We start from the raw sequence: 18,606 nt of genomic DNA on the forward strand, positions 1-18,606 counted from the left end.
ACAGGCTGTGTGTCTTAATCACCTATATTTCCAGTGCCCAGAACTTACTGACAGTACATTCTTGCTGAACGGAACAGGGCGTGAATACAACTAAGGCCTAGGAAGAACAGGATGCTAAGGTGAATCCTCACATCTAGCATTTTCACAGGGAATGGTTAGAATGTGCATTAGGGGAAATAAATAAGGAGCTACTTCCTAGAGAAGAGGGGATGCTTGGAAATGTCCCCACCATAGATTTTTCTTTTATCTAGCCACATGCTACAGGTTTTCTGAGTGTAACTGAAGACACAAAGAAAGGATCTGGATCTGAGAAAGACACCCAAATCAGTGATGTGGAATTTTCTCTACACCACACAACTTCATCTGCTACAGTTTTATTAAAGTAACAAAAAAAGTGTACATTTGTCCATAAAGCTGTACATTCTTCCATATAAAAACACTATTGTACAATTAGTAACCTTTGTCTTTTCTTTCAGAATAGCTTACAAACGTACTACTATTTAATTTTACCTAACAGGAGAGACAGGCCTGCTCAACAGTCCAGCTCTGGGCATTTTGTCTTTAAAGTGAACATCAAAAAGAAGAGAAGAGAGAAAAGATTAAGCATGAGACCATAAGGCTGCTTCTAGAAAGGCAGGACCTGTTTGCAATATGCAACAATGTAATCTTCAGTGATTCACAGCTTTGTTTCAACCCACAGGCCAGAAAATAAGCTCTTGGGTCTGTGGGCCGGAAGTCACTTTTAAAGCAATCAAGAGTGGGAGCAGGGTCTGGGAAAACAGCTTGGACCTGGAGAGTTGAAAAGGGGGCAGAACAGGCAGGAATGGGTTGGGAGAGTGTTTGGTAAATAGCACCTCTGAGTTAGAATTGAGTAGTTAAGAAACCCAAGAAGGGGGAATTCAGTGGGGAGGGGACTTTAGGGGTTGGGGAGGAAGGTTCCTCGCTAAGGGTGAATAGCAGGAGGGTAGCCAGGCTGACAAGATGTTCTAGCTATGTCCCTTTTAAGGTGATTCAGGTTTGGGAAACTCAAGGCCTTCTGAGGACCCCTCACTAATGTCACTGAGAAACCAAAGGTAGTTTTCCACTTTTCTCCAACCCAGAACAGTAAATATTGCACAAGTCTACAGACAAATTTGGATTGCACTGAGAGAGACAGCAACCTCTCCCAGAGGTGCTCTGAGCACCAGGGAGAAAAACAATGCCCAATGTTTGGTTTTTAGTGTCAGCCCTACAAGGACGCCAAGTAATCCTACAGAACTTGGGCTTTCCTGGTTCAGCCAAGGGATACCTGCAAGGCTGAGCAGCCAGCCACAGTTCCAAGGGCAGAGGGAGAGATGGCTCCCTCAGTCCACCAGAGCACCAGGGGGTTCTGAGGGCCAGTTCTCCACACCCTCCTGGGACTAGGAGGCCATATTGCACAGTGACTGAGAACTCTTGTTCTAGAAAATAGGGTAGCTCCATGATCCAACCAGAGGGGAGAGGAGTGGGGAGATTTAGAGAGGAGTGTTGTGCTTTTAAAAAGAAGGCAGTGATAAAGGACTTGAAGTTCCCTGTAGCTTTTGAGCCACCTCTCAAAGGGATAACGGCAGCAGCAATAGGACTTTCATGTGGTTCCAAAAAGAAGGGTTTTGTAACCACCCAGTGGATACTCTTTGGGTCCTAAAATTCCATTGCAAATCACCCCCAAGTTATTGGCCACACTGACACGCAGAGCAGCATATTGCAAAGCAAAGGTTTTTGTGCAGAGTACCCTTCCACCCCAACCCCAGTAACCTCCAACCCTGCCTTACTCCCCTGACCCTCACAAAACAAAAGGGGAAGCAACATCTGGGAAGCAACATCTACAGGCCCCTGAGGATAGAATTAGAAACAAGTGATGATTTTAAGAAAAGCTGCTTGGGACAGAAGGAATCTCTGCCCAGGATCTCATCAGGAAAATAAAAGTGAAGATTAGGCAACATGAGTTAAGTCTAGGCTTGAATGCCCCTGAGGTCAGGGATGCAGGTGTCCTGATTGGGGGAGTGAGGCTAGAATCAGCCTCACCCCCATCCCCACCCCCAACAGGGCAGATCCTATCTCTCATTCACAGCTGCTAACCATGCTTGCTCCCTCTCACATTTTCTTGAGGTGCTGGCCAAGCTTCTCCCACCTCACCTTGGTCAGGCCCACCCCTAACCGCTCCCCCCTCCCATAGGCAGACACTGGTTCCTAGATTCAAGCGCACAACAGTTCTCTCCAAAGGCACCTGGGGAGGCTGCTTCCAAGCAGCACCTTTTAAGGATTTTTTTCTTAAAAAAAATCTTTAGGTTTTTTTTCTCCCCTTTTCTTAAAAAAATAATATATATAAATAGCTCTTCATTTAAAATACAGTTCCCCAGGTTGAGGTATGCTGTGGCCTGTTGTCACGGCAGGATGAGTACAGTAGAGTGCCAGGTGGGGGTGGCAGGGGAGCTAACTGGAGACGGCCATCACGTAGTTCTTCGAGGGGCTGCTCCTGCCCAGCAGCATTTGGTTCTTGCAGGTGAGGAGCCCGTAGGAGGCGACCAGCGGGGCCTCCTCATACAGGACGCAGATGGAGCCATCCTCCCCTATTCGGTAGGATACCTCGTAGGGATCCACCCACAGGGTGAGCTCCCGAGGCAGCAGCCGGTGCAGCTGGGGCTGGCTGAGTCCGATCTGGCTGGCCACCTTGCTGATGATGGGGTCCATCTTGTGGTTGATACGGATGCAGCGGTAGCCAGAGCCCTTGGATGGCTTCTCAGGAAACCAGTGGTGTTTGTAGTGCTCTGTGGGGACAGGACAAAGGGAAGACGCCTTGGTTAGAGCAGCTGGACCAGGGGCGGTACAAGTGCAAGGGGAGATGAAGGGATAAAGCAGAGGAAGCGACCGGGTGATTTTAAGTCAACAAGGTGGTTTGTCATGACTTCTAGTTTCAAACCCAGGAGGGCAATCATCCTGGTTGGATCCACAGCAAACTGCTGCACCTCCCACCCTGGGCCACAGAGGTTCCCTCCTTCAAAAGTCAGAGACCCTTAGCAACTGTCTGGCTAAGGAGTCAAAAGGGGCTGCTTTAATGGAACATAGGCTGTTCCTCAGAAGGCGGGACCTGTGTGGGCACATCCAGAGAGGCTGTCGCTGCCCAGCGCCACCAGCCAAGGGGCGAAAAACAGCCGGGTCTCTCTCCAGCCCGCAGCTGCTTCTCTGCTGTCCACCTCCCCGTCGGGAGCAGCCCACGGCGCCCACAGGCCCCCGCAGCGCGGACGGTGGCAGGCGGCTAAGGGGGGGGGCACGAGAGGAGCCGGGTTCCCACTTGGAGCCCACAGCCCGCCCGGGACAGCGCCGCGCGCTCGCCGGAAGAGCCGGGGCTGGGGCGCCGGTGGCCGAGCCGGCTGGGGGGCGTCTTCCTCTCCCCAGAGTCCTCTCGCCGGCAGGGCTCTGTCCCCCGCAGCGTCCTGGGGCGTCTCAGAGCCCAGCGGGGGAGATCGGCTCGCACTCAGACCCGCAGGGGCCCCCTCTTCCAGGGCATAAGCCGGGGAGTCAGAATCGCACTCCCGGACTAGACTCTGTGCCCGCAGCGCTCCCCAAGAATCACGGGGGGCCGAGGCCTGCGCGCAGGGCCGGGAAGGGAGACGTGAGCGGGGGAGCGGGGACCTGCGGGCCGCCCGGGCTGGAGGGAAACCGAGTCCGAGTTGCCGGCGCGAGGAGCCCCCGCCGAGAGGAAGGCTGCCCCGGGCAGGGCGGGGGCAGAGCCCGGAGGCGCGGCGCGGCGCGCCTGGATCCACGGCGGGCGCTCACCTGTGAGTGCCTCCTGGAGAGCCCCGCTGAACACCTTCAGCCTCTGCTCGCTCACGCAGCCGCGGGTCCTCAGGAGGCTGGAGAGGAAGCCCACGGCGGCGGCGATCTCGGGGAGCATGCTCGTCCTCTTCCCGGCCCAGCCGGCCTGGCTCATGTCGTGCGCGGCTCGGGGGCGGCAGTGGGAGCCGTGAGAGGTCTCTGGGGGTCGCGCAGCTGCCGGCGACGCGCGCGCTCAGCCGCGGCTGGGGCTCTACGGGGACTGCGCCCCGGCGGCGCCTTTCATAGGCAGCCGGGAGGCGGGGCATCCGCTGGCCTCGCCCATTGGTCGCCGCCAGCGGATGGGGGCGGGGCCTGAGCCCTCGCGCTCGCCTCACGCTCCCGGGGCCGCCCCGGCCGCCTCCTGCGCGCTGAGGTCACTGCCCGCTGACGTCAGTGCTGGGAACCTGAGCCGGCGGCGGAGGCCGCGGGAGGCGGAGGGGGCGCGAGTCCGGGGGCGGCGGCGGCCCCGGAGGCGGGCGGGGCGGGCTCGCGCCGGCCGGGAGGCCCCGACCCCTCCTCCGCGCGTCCTCCGCGCCGCGGGCTGAAGCTGCGCGCGTCCGGGAGCCGTCGACGACACCGTCCGGCCCAGCGGTCCCCTGCTCGGACTCCCGCGTTTTCCAGCCGCCAGGGGCGGAATCGGTCACCCGGACCCTGTCGCCGTTTTACCGCTTTGCCCTGTTTCCTAAGTAACCGGCGGGACTGGGCTCCCCTTGCGCTCGGGCGGCGGGGCGCCTCCTGCTTGCTGCCCAGCCCCGCCCTGCTCCGGCCCGGGAACCCCCGAGGCTCACCCAGTGGGTGGGCGGGTGGCAGTCTGCAAGGCTTTTCTGGCCCCTCAAGTTATTTTTCTAGTTCTAGCTTTCCTTCTAAAGGCCACCATTTTTGAATAAGTGAGCGGTCTGTTCTCAGCTGTGCATTTTGCCGCCCGCTCCCCGTTTCTGCCCCCCCCCCCCCGCGGTGGACTGAAGCCCGGGGACTCGGGCTCCGCGGGGCAGCCTCCGGCCTCGGGCCCCTCCCGCGGCCTGCCCAGGGCCGGGCCGTCCTGACCTCTGGGTCACTTCTAACCAGCGTCCAGCGGCTGGCACACGTCTGTGTGAAATGAGTCAAACCCAGTGGCTTCTGTAAATTCTTCTTTTTCTTGAACTCTGGGCCCTGCTGATCACCTTTTTTTGGGGGGGGGAGGCTCCCCTCCTTTTCCTTGATAGATACACAGGCTTCTCAGCCTCCGTGGCTGGCCACGGCTGCCCTGGGTGTCCCCCTGCCCCTGTCCCCTCCCTGTGCCCACTGCCCTTCCCTTTCCGCTCCCTTATTTCCTCAGCCAGGTCCTGTGCATGTCCATTCTGATGCCTCCTTTTTGACAGCTGACTTCACATCCACACGGTCTGTCCTCCTGCCCCTTCATCGGCCTCCCCTGCTCCCTGTGCTGCCGTCCCTCCCCGTGGCTGTCTAGCCGCCAGCTCAGTGTCAGTCCAGGGCCACCTCTCTTCCCCAAAGCCAGCTCCTTCTTCTTTTAATATATCTTTATTGATTTCAGAGAGAGGAAAGGAGAGGGAGAGAGAGAGATAGAAACATCAATGATGAGAGAGTCATTGATCAGCTGCAGCCCACAACCCGGGCATGTGCCCTGACCGGGAATCGAACCCTGATCGCCTGGATCCTAGGTCGCCGCTTAACCGCTGAGCCACGCCCGGCTGGCACCAGCTCCTTCTTGATCCCCACTGCATCGGAGATACCACCCTCTCCCCAGTTACTCCACCCACAAAACTCCCTCTCTTTTTTGGCTTCTCCTCGTACTTTGCTCCCCAGATCCAGCCCCAAGACGTGTTGCTTCATATCTAGATAATTGCAGCGGAATCTTTCCATTCGCCTTTCCCACGGTGAGCAGAGTCCCGCATTCACTTCCTCTTCTTTTGCCGAGGTCATCTGAGATACCTCTCTCCCCCATCTATCTATTGCATTACGTCTGGACTCCTTTGCCTAATAGTTAAGATCTTTCATAATCTGGCTTCATCTGCCTTTTTAGGCTTCTGTCACTTTGTACCCCAGGGTCACTCTCCTTACTGTTCTCTAAGCATCACACCAGCTTTGCACCCCTGAACCCTCACCATTCTGCCCATGGTCCCCACCGCTGCCCTGTAACAGGCCCCCAATCCATGCATGCCTGAATGTGCCTGGCCCTGCGGTACTGTAGCTCCTGTCATAATCTCTTAGCTCCCTCCCTGCCTCCTTCCCACTTCTCCCGATCCTCCACACTCCTGAAGGCATAGCTTAAGCTTGGTCTTCCACCTTGAAAACCTGCCCTGCCCATTTTTCCACTACAGAATTAACATTAGCTGTACTTGTCAGTGATCTTTTAAGAAGTTGACATCTATCTCATCTCCACAGTTTGCAAGCTGCTTGAAAACAGGTTACTATGCTCATATATCCTACATTTCCAGGACAATTCAGGTTTCAAATACTCTGCTCCACTGCTTCACACACTCATCAAAATGCCCTAGAATTCTCGTATTTGGCATTGAACACATCTCCTAGCTGGCCTCTTCACTGGCTCCTTCCCAAACCTAGGTCAGGCCATAAAGATGCTCATTTCTGCTTGTTGAGGGGAATTGGAAACAAGATGACCTAGAGAGCATCAAACCAAAGAGCCCCGGTGTCAGCAAGACCAGAATTGAAATAAAATCAAACACCAAGGAAGTCGGGTAAACAAGAAAAGGTATAGCCAGGTGTACAGTATCATTCAGCACCTAAATACTGAAAACACTTAAATCTTCCTGGGTGTGCGGTTGACAGGGATCTGGTATCTAGGTCTTGCTTTAGTCCAGAATTGATGAAAAAAATATTTTGACAGGCCTTCACTTGTTTGTGTGTTTTTGTGTGTGTGTTTTGTTTGTTTGTTTGTGGGGTTTTGCCTCAGGAGATAGAACTGTGTCCTTATGTAGATTTTTATATCATGTACCAAGTCACACAGCTGGTTCTCAAAAAGCCAGGACTGGGACCATATCTGCTGACTTCAAATTAGACCATGGAGCTCCTGTGCTATTGTTACCATGGCCCATGGCCCCATGTTGGTTCTACAGAGCTGGTATTCCAGAGGATGATGCAATGAACTGGGGGGAGATAGTGTGCATTTTGGAGACAGGAGCAGGAGGCCTTATCCCTCCCCTTGCCTTTCCCTCTACTCCCAGTCAGGAGCAATGAGAGCATTGTATGTTACCCTCGTCTTTCCCAGCATCCTGTTGGGTCTGCAGGACCTTGGCTTGATTACCAAGGTTACCTCCCACTCTCCTGACCATGTGTAGAAACCTGATGTTGAGTGAAGCCCAAGTGCAGGCAGAGGCTGAGTGGAGATATTCTAGGAGGATGACATCAGCTCACTTCAACACTGCACAGTGTGTAATTTTTGTAGGTCTGTGTATGTGTGTGTGTGTGTGAGAGATAGAGCAGTAGATATATATTTGAGTGAGTGTACATACTTAAATGTGTGTATGTGTGCTCTGATGTTTGTGGATAGGAGGGATTGTGGATATGTGTTTGCAGAAGTTAACATGCACTAGAACATACATATATTATTTTTAAATATATTTTTTGTTAAATTGATTTTTAGAGAAAGAGGAGGGGAGAGGCATAGAGACATAGAAACATCGATGAGAGAGAAACATCATCAGTGGGCCGCCTCCTCCACTCCCCCTCCTGGGGACTGAGCCTGAAACCTGAGCATGTGCCCTGACCGGGAGCCGAACTGTGACCGCTGGGTTCCTGGGTAGACACTCAACACTGAGCCACACCTGGCCGGGTGCCCTGTTATATACTGAAGAACATCACTGTCAAGTGTGGTATTTTGATAGGTGTGTATTTTGTCAGGGAGAGTACATTTTGCCCGAGTGTAGATGCTAATGTGACCTTTCTTCTTTTCAGACCTCATTGGTGACAGCCTTGCTGGGCTGCCCAGAGCTGATAAGAAGCATCGCCCAGGGAGCACCAGGCATCTCTTCCTACCTTCCGAATCGGGGTGGAAAGACTGCTGAATGTACTCTAACCCTTTGCAAGCATTGTTGGGCAATGTCCAGAGCATCTTTTAGGCTTCCCTATCATCTCTGCACAAAATTGTACTTTTCAAGATTGGCTGTAGGACAAGCAGTCTGGGAGTTATTCTTTAGAATGAGGAACAGGGATCCAAGACAGAAGACAATGACATTGTCCCTAAAATCTGTTAATGAAGAGTGTAAGGGATATTAGCTATATTACAAATCTCTGTCTTTAAGCCCCTCGCCCCACTCCAAAGTGAACTGAAACGGGGACAGCAATAGATAATGCAAAGATGATTGGGGGTGAGGGACGTGGAAAACCATACATCTGGACTAAAGGAAGGGTTGGTAAAATATAAATAGGCAGAGGGCTTTCAATAATTTTTAAGTCCCAAAGAACCAGTTCTGAGAAACTGTCAAGGGCTGGAGAACAGTCTGAAAGCTAAAAAGTAATCCATCCCTTCAGTTGCTCTGAAGATAGAAGCAAAAAGTAGATTCAGTTATACAAAAAGCACCTAAGCAGCAGAACTTCCTGATAGGAAAGTGAGCATCTGGAATGTGCTAAACACACCACCTGCTCCGGCCAGGCCTAAGACTCTCCGAGGTGCAGGGCATCTTTACATGGGAATGAACATGGCCATAGAGGGGTTGGGGTGAAGGCTGCAGGCTCCTCCCCAAGGTGCATCTAACCTGGAGAGCAGCAGAACCTCAGTGGCTGCTTACACAATTTCCAGGTCATGAGCAGAAATAGCTGTGACAGATGCAGGCTCCATTTGCTCCCACCTACATGGAAGGCCATCAAATATCCAGTGGCTAAAAAAATCAGGGCCTAGGCCCTGGTTTTACCCACAGGCAAGCTTAGGAACCTGGGAGGATCCTAGTTCTCCATGGCACAGCCACTGGATTTCTTCTCAAGTTGCTCAACTCTCTCCTGAACCTCATCTGTGTGGCTCCGATGTCACAAATTGGAAGCCTGTGAGGCAGAGCTGACTCAATCACAGATATAGATTGTTTGTTTGAGCTGGATAGTGTTTAAACATTTTAAAAATTAGTTGTCAGTGCTTATGAAATGTCATATTTAAAAAATGTAGAATTATGATTTTAAAAACCAGAATATCTATTAACACTGGTCCCATATGTCTGCCTAGCAATGACTGGCACCTAAGGCAGGAGTATGTCCTCTAGTTTGCCACATTCCCCACCACTCTTTATCGATCCTTGATAAAACCAAGTGGTACTTACTGTTTATCGTGGACATATGTTGGGTTTTTAAAATTATACTTAATACTCATTTTCATGACCTGTCTTGACTCTGGAGATATTTGAATTTGCAACTCCTGACATACAATAAATCTCAAACCATTATCTCTAACCCCAGATTTGCTACTGAGCTCCCAACTATTTTTTTTTCTTCCCAATTGAGAACTGGACATCTTTGAAATATTTTTCTGGTATTTTAATCTCAATATATAACAAATCAAGAAAAGCCAGCAGCTGTCCCATCCCCATTGTATCCCCTACAACTGCAAACTTTTCTTCCTTCTTCCCCATGTGTGATTTCTTTCTTTTGATAGCATTGCCATTCTTTTTCTAGTCACCAGGCCCACAACCTGGCAGGCATCTTTACCCCTACCCCTAACAATCAGTTGCCGAGGCCTAAAGAGTCTGTATTTGCAGTATCTTTCCTGTTTTTGCCTCTTGCCATGGGCATTGCCTTCCCTGCCCAGTCCTTCTGTCCTCTCTAGACTATTGCTATGGATACTGATTGGTATTCTGCCCTCCAGTCTCTCTTCGCTTCAATCCATGCTGAAGACTGATTGCCAGAGTAATTTTCTTTACTAAAATTCTAATTTTGTTATTTTTGGTATATAAAAGCCTCCAATGGCTTCCCATTGCCTGCAGCATTAATTAAAATCTCTCACCCAGCCTTCAAGTTCCTATACCATATGACTGCTCAGGACAGTAATTCAAATTACCTGGGGAATTTGGTAAAAATTCAGGTTAAATAGTTCTCCCCGAGACTCTGATTCAGTAGTGAGGTGGGGTCCAGGCATCTTATTTGTAATGAAAACCCAAGCCATTCTGACACAGGGACCTGTGGACCCCACTCAGCTCACCCGGTCTTAGAGGCACACAGTTGCCAGACATATCTGTCCAGGCACCGGGAGCTGTCCCATCCCCACTGTATCCCCTACAATGATTCCCCCACCCAGCCTCCCCTACCAGCAGCAGCACCTGATTCACAACTAGGCTGAATGGGTGGGGAGCAGGCCCACAGAAAGGGTGGGACAAGCAAGGCCTTGACCCCCAGCCAGATTTCTGAAGGCAGCCCCTTGCCCTCTCAGAGAGAACTTCAGTAACCTGAAGAGCACACAGCAGTCCCTCTGAACACAATACCTCTTTGATCTCAATATATATTAGTCATTTAGACATACTTGCTTTTGTTAACTAACCTGGATTCTAATCCTGAATCTGCCACCTATGACAAGGCAAATCATTAATCTCTCTTATTCTTACCTTTAAAATGGGGACAATATGTTCTTCAAAGTTATTAAGTAGATAAGTAATAATATATAGAGAGTGCCTAGCACAATGCCTAAACATCATAGAAGCTCAATAAACTATAGTTCTTATTATTGTCAACTGTCAGAGGCGGGGTTTTCAAAAATCACCTACACAGAATTTCTAATTTTTCAGATGAAATAAAGGAGGCCATGAGATGGGAATAGATGTCCAAAGTCACACAACTCCTTAGTGGCAGGGTGAAGGCTAGAAGATGCATCTTGACCTCAGTCTAGTGCTCTTTCCATCACACCAGACTCCTGTCTTGTGGCACTAGCTTCATTCATTCACTTGTTCAGGAAATATTTATCAAGTTCCCCTGGTTGCCTGGCCGGGCATGGCTCAGCGGTTGAGCATCCACCTGGGATCCAGGCGATCAGAGCTCGATTCCCGGTCAGGGCACATGCCCGGGTTGTGGGCTCGATCCCCAGTCGGGGGCGTGCAGGAGGCAGCCGATCAATGACTCTCATTATTGATGTTTCCTCTCTCTGAAATCAATAAAGATATATATTTTTTAAAAAGCTCCCCTGGTTGTCCAGCTCTGGAGTTACAGTGGTGGGTTTTGGAGCACCTGCCTGGGGTGGGTTTGGAGGCTGAGAGCAGAAAGGTCACTTGGTGACAAGAAGTCAGAAGACCGCGTACCCAATGAGCAGTGCGAGCTCAGTGGCTCACAAGCTGTGGATGTTTCCTCAGGTGGTGGCAGGAGTTAGGGGTGGAGAGACAGGCTGTGGGCCTTGTGGGGGCAAGATCTTGGGTCAATGAGAGGGCGTGACAAAATGAACTTCAGAGAAGGCAATGGGAGTGATGGCTGGCTGGGAATAGGTCATGCAAAGCAAGGAAGACTGCCCTGCCCCTTGAGCCTGAGGGATGTGGGTGTGACTGAGAAGCAAGATCTCCTTGTGAGACCCTCAGGGAACAGCCTGTGTTAGTTAAGTGAGGAGATGGAGAAATGCATGGAGGGGAGAGGATATAGGGGGTTTTGCTGGATCCAAAGAAAGCTGAGGAAAGGATTTTGAAGGGAGGGTGGTGGGAGTCAGATTGGTGGAGCATATACACATCTGTGTGGGGATAAGAGCATTTGTCCTTCAGACAGTCACCAGTGTGTAAGGAGAAGGGGTCAGGATGTAGTTCTGACTGGCCTTGGAGACAACTGAACCCAGGAGGGAGGCTCAGCCACAGAGACCTGACACTGAGTGTTGGAGGAGTCGGGGGCAGGGTGCTGCCACTTTTGCTCCCAGGGGCCAGCCAGGAAACCTCAGGGTGACTCTGTGGCTAGAAGGGTCTAGGTGTCCAGGCTCCTGGACTCATACAGACTCACTCTCCTTCCACCAGGAGGGAGAACTGGAAAGGGTCACTAATTCATTAGACTTGTAACTGAGGCTAACTGTATGACAGGCCCCATCTAGGGAGGGAATCTTTTCCCCCAAAGACAGCTATTTCCTGACAGTTGCTTCTCAGCTTCTGTGCCCTACTTACCCACTAGTGTCCACAGAGAGAGGAACATCCTGGTTTTCCTCCCCTCCTTTGCCATCCTGGCCCTGTGGTAAGGGCAGGGCAAAGGAAGGCAGAGGGCTGAGGCTGTGTTAGAGAGATAGAGAAAGTGAATAAGAGATGAGGTAGGAACTGGGGGAGGGGAGAGGCGTGGACAGATGGCCAGACCAGTATTTGGTTACAAAGGTCCACAGTGATGTGTTTTTGCTTTTGTGGCTCCCTAGGTGTATCAGAGGGTGGAAATTATCTGTTAAGTTCTATTGTCTGGGAGGCCTCCCAAGAATGTAACCTCCCACACCTGCACTCTCCAGGCCTTCTCCAGTGGTCCTAGAAGGTGTGACTGAAAGTGCCAGAAACTCAACAGGGGACACATGGCCTTGGGGCAGTAGCAGATCTGAAGCTGAATTTATTGCCTCTTTCCCAAACTTAGAGGACAGACATGTTGTAAACCCTCCTCATCCTCACTCCCAGGGGCACAGGATAAAAACCCTTCATCTCTAGACAGAAAACAAGAGAAGAGGCCCCCAGACTGTGGGAGTTTCCCCAGATGTTTTGGCAGAGCCATAATAGGGCTGGGCCTCCTGGGTTGAGTGTCTGGAGCTGGCAGGAGGCTGGTCTCATAGCTGTGACAGCCAGAGACGATCCTGGTGTGGGGGCCAAAGTGTGGAGAAAGACAAACTCCAGAAAGAGGGAAGAATCTGAAGAATAGGTACTGCAGTTTCCCACCTCTGGCCTCCTGGCTCTGGGCTCAAGGTATTGTTCAACTGCACCGTGGCTCAGAGCTAAGAAGGCCAAGCATCTGATCCACAGAGTTGAGAGGAAGGAGCCTGGTGGCCAACCGCCTCTGAGTCTCAGTTTGCTTACCTGTAACAAGAGAGTGATCTACTGTGTCCCTTCCTTAATCTGTTATCTACAGTCCACACTGATGACCCCTGGGCTCCCAGTAGAATATGTGATCATCAGCCATATTACAGATCTCTTGATTTGGAGACAGATATACAGGAGACCTACTTCCTGAGCTGATACTCCATATTCAATTAGGGGCCCAGTCCTGTCAGTCATCCTTGTGAAATATCTTCTACTCAGCATCCCTAAAGCTACCTGCCCTCAGATCTTTCTTGGACAATTACAAGAGTTTCCTAAATGATCTCTTTGCCTTGACTGCTCCCCTTCATGCCCTTCCGAGTCCATACTCTGTTGTCAGAGCTCCTTCTAACCAGAGATTTATCTTGTCTCTCTCCTGCTTAGAAGTCTTTGAAGGCTTCCTACAGGAGGAAGTTTAAATTCATACTTGAGGTTTCAAGGATTTTATAATCTGACCCAACCTCTACAGTTAATCTCATTCTCAGAGTTTCTCAAACACACATTTTATACTTTGATACCATTGTGACTTTGTTCATATTATTTGCTCTGCATAGAGTTCTGTTAGTCCACTTCTTTGCCCATCCCAAAGCCTACTCATCCTTCAAGGCCTGATTTCTGTGTTGCCTCCTGTGTGAAGCCTTACTGGATCTACACACACACACCTTCCAATTCCCATTGCAATTAATCACTTTCTCCTTTGTTTATAACTCTATAAACTCATATTCTGGTATTAAAGTTCACTGTGTAGACCTGTGAGGTTGGGATTTATAAAAGGCAGAGATCAGGTTATACATCTGTACTTCATTGTCTACCATAAACTTTGGCCCTGAGCACAGAGTAGGTGTTCAGTGAAACTTTATTGAATTTGGTTAAATCGATTATCTCCATGCAAGTGATATAGAAAGAGAGAAAAAATTATTCCTCCCTATTAGTGAAGGAAAAAGTAACAGATAGAATGACAGACATGTAAGAAAAGACACTGAAGGGGCTGGGGTGGGGAGAGGGTGGAGAAGGGTGGCAAAGATTTGGAATCTTACTGCCTCCAACCTCTCCATTAAGAATAAGGTTGGTGGGGAGGAGTCTCTCTACAGATTAAGAATGGGGGTCTGAGCTGCTTTTATCAGCCTTGCTCTGAGGATGACTGACCCAGATGACTCATAAGTTTTTGAATTAGCTTGTAATCTACTTGTTCTAGTGTGAAGGTTAAAGCACGAGTGTTAAAGCCATACTGCCCAGGTTCAAATCCTAGCTGTGTTATTTAAGCAAGCTACTAAACTCTCTGTACTTAGTTTCTTTATCTGTACTCTGAGGCTAATAGTAGTTCTTGCCTCAGAGTTGTTGGTAATTGAGTTTCCAGTACTTAGATTGGCACCCAGCACATTAATAGTGGTCAGCACATGGTAACTTTTATTACTTATATACTTTGCTTCCTTCCAAGAAGAATTTGAGACAGCTTAAAATTTTAAACCACATATAAAAGAGGATAATTATATATTTCATTAAAGATCAGAAACCAATTAGTAGTATGAGGGAGAGAGACAATAATAGGCATTTGCTGTGTTTGGATTAGTTACTTCATTGACCCCCCTACATTTATCTCTGGGCTTCCAGGAAGCCAAGGCAAAAAAGGAATACATGCATTATATAGCTTTCATTGTGAAATGTAAGAAAGTATTCAAATTAGCCTGTTAAAATAACACACACACTGAACTCAAGGAGGAATTTATGGTGTGAACTGCAATGTTGGAATATTGGAGCCACAGTAATCTAAAGTTATTCTCAGTTGGCATTTAGTATCATCCTCAATTAGGTTTAATGAGAGGTCATAATGACAATGGGAGTAATCAGGGTCAGGATGATAGCTGAGAAAATAGCAATCAACATCCTTTCCATGCCTCTCTCTCTTTCTTTTTAATCCTAACCTGAGGATGTTTTTTATTCATTTGAGAGAGAGAGAGACATCGGTAAGTTGCCTCGCTCCCATATGCACCCCAACTAGGGATCAAACCTGCAACCCGGGCATGTGCCCTGACCTGGAATCAAACCCGAAACTTTTTGGTGCATGGGAAGATGCTCCAACCAACTGAGCCACCAGGCCAGGGCCATGTTTCTATGCTCAACTCAGGGCTTTCTTCCCTCCTTCTTGGCTCAGGAAACTCCCTTGAGGTCAGTCCTGCTGAGTCAGGCAAAGGGTCTGGTGGCCCCACGTGTTTTCAGCTGCCTCCCTCCTGCATTAAAGTTGTGTGGAAGCCAGGTGGGCTCCATGTCAAAAGCTCCTAAGGTGAGTGGAGAGATGAATGTTCTGAGATAGGTTTGAGGGTTTGGGGAAGGTGGGGCCCCCAAATTTGAGCAGAATGATCTTAGTGGCAATGTGGAAGCTCCTAGAAAGATACTCCCGACTCCTTCTGAATTCAAAAAAGAGTCTGTTTTAAATAAATATTCTTATGGCCTGGCTTAGGAAGAGGAATTGTGCCTAAGAACTTACACACATGAGCTTTGGACCCATCTCAGAAGTGTGGGGGAGGGTTAGAGCTGAATTACCGTGCAAGAGAAAACAGGAGGAATCTCCATTTGTGCGATTGAGGAGCGCAACAAAAAAAAGGGGGAAGTGGTAGAAGAGAGAGCTAAGAGCTTGAGTAACACTGAAGTGGTGTGGGACTGGGGCTGGAGCCAGTGTTACAGAGGAGACAGAGGGAATTTAAAAAAAATGTTTTTATTGATTAGAAGAGAAAGAAAGGGAGAGGGAGAGATATAAACATTGATGAGAGAGATACATTGATCAGCTGCCTCCTGCAGCCCCTCCCCACTGGGGATCCCAGACATGTGCCCTGACTGGGAATTGAAACTTTGACCTCTTGGTGTATGGGTGGACGCTCAACCACTGAGCCACACCAGCTGGGCCAGAGGGAATTTTTAAGAACGGAAACTTCCAACATTCCATTTTGAAGCTGTATGCATTTTGCAGTATTAACCTCTCCATAGACCCAAGCCATTGGTAAGGCCTTGATGCATATAAAGACCTTGTACAGAGTTCACTTGCAAGGAAAAGGGTTGAAATCCACAGCTCACAACAGCAAGGGCACTCATGGAGCAGCAGGAAGATTCCTAAACTCATCGGACTTGAGAAAAACAGGAACTCAAGGCCGGAGGCAATAATGAAAAGGCAAGTCCTCCCCACCCTCCATCAGCACACCAGAGGAATTGTAAAATTTTGAGGAAGAACATATGATCTCCCATAGATCTTAGGCTGAATCTCTGAACCAGTTTTAGCCAGTGCCTTAGGAGCAGGTGACCTCAGCTGACAGATTAGCCATTGGGAACATGACCTTAGGTGTCACCCTCACTTGCCTTACCTGTAATGAGGACAGCCACCTCCAAAGGGAGGGTACCTGCAACCACCCCGCAGGTCCTCCCTGGCAGGGAGGGGGTTCCATGGGGATCACTGAAGTCCCAGCCCGGGAGAGGGGAGGAAGAGTGGGAGAGTGAGCCCTGTAAAGACTCTCCTCCTCTGGCTCTCACCAGGACCCACTGCCGTTTGTTATTTATGGGTCGTAAATCAATCACTTGACCCCAGGATGTGGACATCTTTTGTCTTCCTCATTTTTGAAAGATCAAAAGGACACTTGGTGCCTACCCAAGGGGTACCTCCAAGGGGTGGAGGGTGGGGGCTTTTCGGTCCGGTTTGGAGAGAAATAGTCCCTGCCCTCAGGAAATTCCAGGCACGGGAGGGGGAAGCAGGCACACAGAGGACATACACGCAAAGCAGGCGGCACACAAAGTCATGGGAGCAGGTGAGCCCTGGGCAAACATGCTCTGAAACGAACGAAGAGGCTGGGATGCAGACACCAGCAGTCAGCTGGAGCCCCAGCAGGGAACAGCCTGTGGGGCCGGGAGTTCTGAGCCTGGACTGGATTGGGAAGGTGGAGGTCTGATTAGGAGGGACAGAAAACAGACAGGCCTGTGCAGTATATCATACCGAATGCGACACACACAGGACTCTCACCGCTGGCTTTTAGCAGTCCCGGTTTCACCCGTCTTGGTTTACCAGGAAGGGTGACCTCAAGCCGGTTCAGCACGTGCTCGCTCACTGAGGCCCAACGGCCGTCCACAGTCAGGGCCACGGAGGGAGGCCAACGGCAGGCGACGCTGCTTGCAAAGCTTAGGCTTTCCCGCAGGACCAAAGAGCATTCCCGAGCCCGGGGGGGGGGGTTCTGGAAGCCGGGTGACATCTGCGACCCTGCTGTCCCTTTCCTCAGAAGGGGCACCTAGCACCTGCGACCACCCATGATCGCGCGCAGCCCTTCACCTTACCAGGGCGGTTTACACCAAGCGGGAGGCTCCTCTGAGCCTCACCCCGCCGCAGGCAAGTGTCCCCTGTAACTCATGGACAAGGAAACCGAGGCCGAAGCCATCACGAGGCGTGGCTGTCCTCCACACTGCCCGCCGCCGGCCCCTGGCCTTGGCCTTCGGGACCCGGCGCACTGAAGGACTGTCTGAGCGCATCTGTACTTCGGTCCAGCTCCGACCCCGCAGTGAGGAACCAGAGAGGGAGGGTGCAGGGAGATGGCATTTGCTAGGCTGCCCACGCGGCCGCCAGCTCCGGGAGGAGCCCGGAAGGCCACGTCCTCCCCCCGCGCCGGCTCAGCCCGGCCCCGGCCCCGACCCGGGGCCTGCCGCTCGGGCCAGGCCGGGCTACCGACCGCGGGCAGCGCCCCGCCCACGCCGCCTCCGGGCCGCGCCATATAAGGGCCGCGCTTCCGCCTGCGGCCGTGACGTCCCGAGGCCACGTCAGCGGCGCGCAGGGAGGGGCGGGGCTGTCGGACGTAAACAAGTGACCTCGTTAGGAGCGGAAGGGGGGGAAGGGGGAGAAGGGAAACGGGGAGAGGAGGAGGGGGAGGGGGAGGGGAAGGAGGAGAAGGGGAGGGGAACGGGGAGAAGGGGGAGGGGAGAAGGGGAGACGGAGGGGAAGGGGGAGGGGAAGGGGGAGAAGAGGGAGGGGAACGGGGAGAGGGGGAGAGGGGGAAGGGGAGAGGGGGGAGGGGGAAGGGGAGAGGGGGAAGGGGAGAGGGGGGAGGGGACGGGGAGAGGGAGAAGGGGAGAGGGGGAGGGGAAGGAGGAGGAGGGGAGCAGGGGAACGGGGGGAGGGGAACGGGGGGGAACGGGGGAGGGGAAGGGGGGAGGGGAAGGGGAAGAAGGGGAACAGGGAGAAGGGGGAACGGGGAGGGGGGAAGGGAAAGAAGGAACGGGGAGAAGGGGGAGAAAGGGAGGGGGAGGGGGAGGAGGAGAGGGAGGGGGGAGGGAGAACGGAGGGTGGGCGGGAGGATGGAGGATGGAGGGGGATGGGGAAGGGGGGGTAGGAGGGAAGGAAGGGAAGGCAGGGGGAAGGGCTCGTGTTTGCCCCCCACCCCCAGCGCGGGGCCAACCCCGAGCCTCTGTGTCTCCCTGACGTGGGGTCGCCCGCGCGAGCGCTTCCGCCCCGCCCGTAGGCGGTCGGTCGGTGCAGGGCGGGCTTGTGTTTGCGCGTCCAGGTGTGTTACAGCCCCCGTCTGCAGGTGTCGGGGTGTATTTCACCCTACAGCCATGAGCTCTGTTTTCACTCGGGAGACGGACGAGGAACTTTGCGGGGGGTGGTTAAAGACGCCCACGTGTGTCCATTTTTTTCTCCTTAAACGTACAAACGAGAAGACCCGCTTGGCTCTGTGCTTCCAGAGACCCCCGGAAGGTCTCCCTGGAAGACGGGCGCCCCTTCTTACCAGGCTGCCTGCCGCCGCTGCCCCGGCCAGGACCAGGGACGAGGGCTGGCCTCGGGGCCGACAGAGAAGCCTGGAAAGAA

General features: G+C 51.9%; 1 protein-coding gene and 1 long non-coding RNA gene across 3 annotated transcripts; one reads left to right on the plus strand and one right to left on the minus strand.

The window, feature by feature from the left end:
- Positions 1-358: 358 nt before the first annotated feature.
- On the minus strand, positions 359-4,047 carry BTG2 (BTG anti-proliferation factor 2). Its single transcript, XM_081121685.1, has 2 exons — positions 3,796-4,047; positions 359-2,786 (listed from the first exon to the last, which is right to left on the minus strand). Exons 1-2 carry the CDS (start codon positions 3,947-3,949, stop codon positions 2,452-2,454), a joined length of 489 nt encoding a protein of 162 aa, XP_080977811.1. The 5' UTR covers positions 3,950-4,047; the 3' UTR covers positions 359-2,451.
- Positions 4,048-4,278: 231 nt separating this feature from the next.
- Positions 4,279-9,987, plus strand: LOC308548886. 2 transcript variants are annotated; one of them, XR_013997683.1, is made up of 3 exons: positions 4,279-5,708; positions 7,436-7,676; positions 7,747-9,987. It is a non-coding gene; the product is annotated as an uncharacterized lncRNA (long non-coding RNA). The 2 variants fall into 2 exon arrangements; XR_013997684.1 differs by lacking the exon at positions 4,279-5,708 and adding an exon at positions 6,429-6,544.
- The last annotated feature ends 8,619 nt before the right edge of the window (positions 9,988-18,606 follow it).

The sequence above is a fragment of the Miniopterus schreibersii genome, assembly GCF_964146895.1.
Source record: "Miniopterus schreibersii genome assembly, chromosome: 19".
NCBI classification, from domain to species: domain Eukaryota; kingdom Metazoa; phylum Chordata; class Mammalia; order Chiroptera; family Miniopteridae; genus Miniopterus; species Miniopterus schreibersii.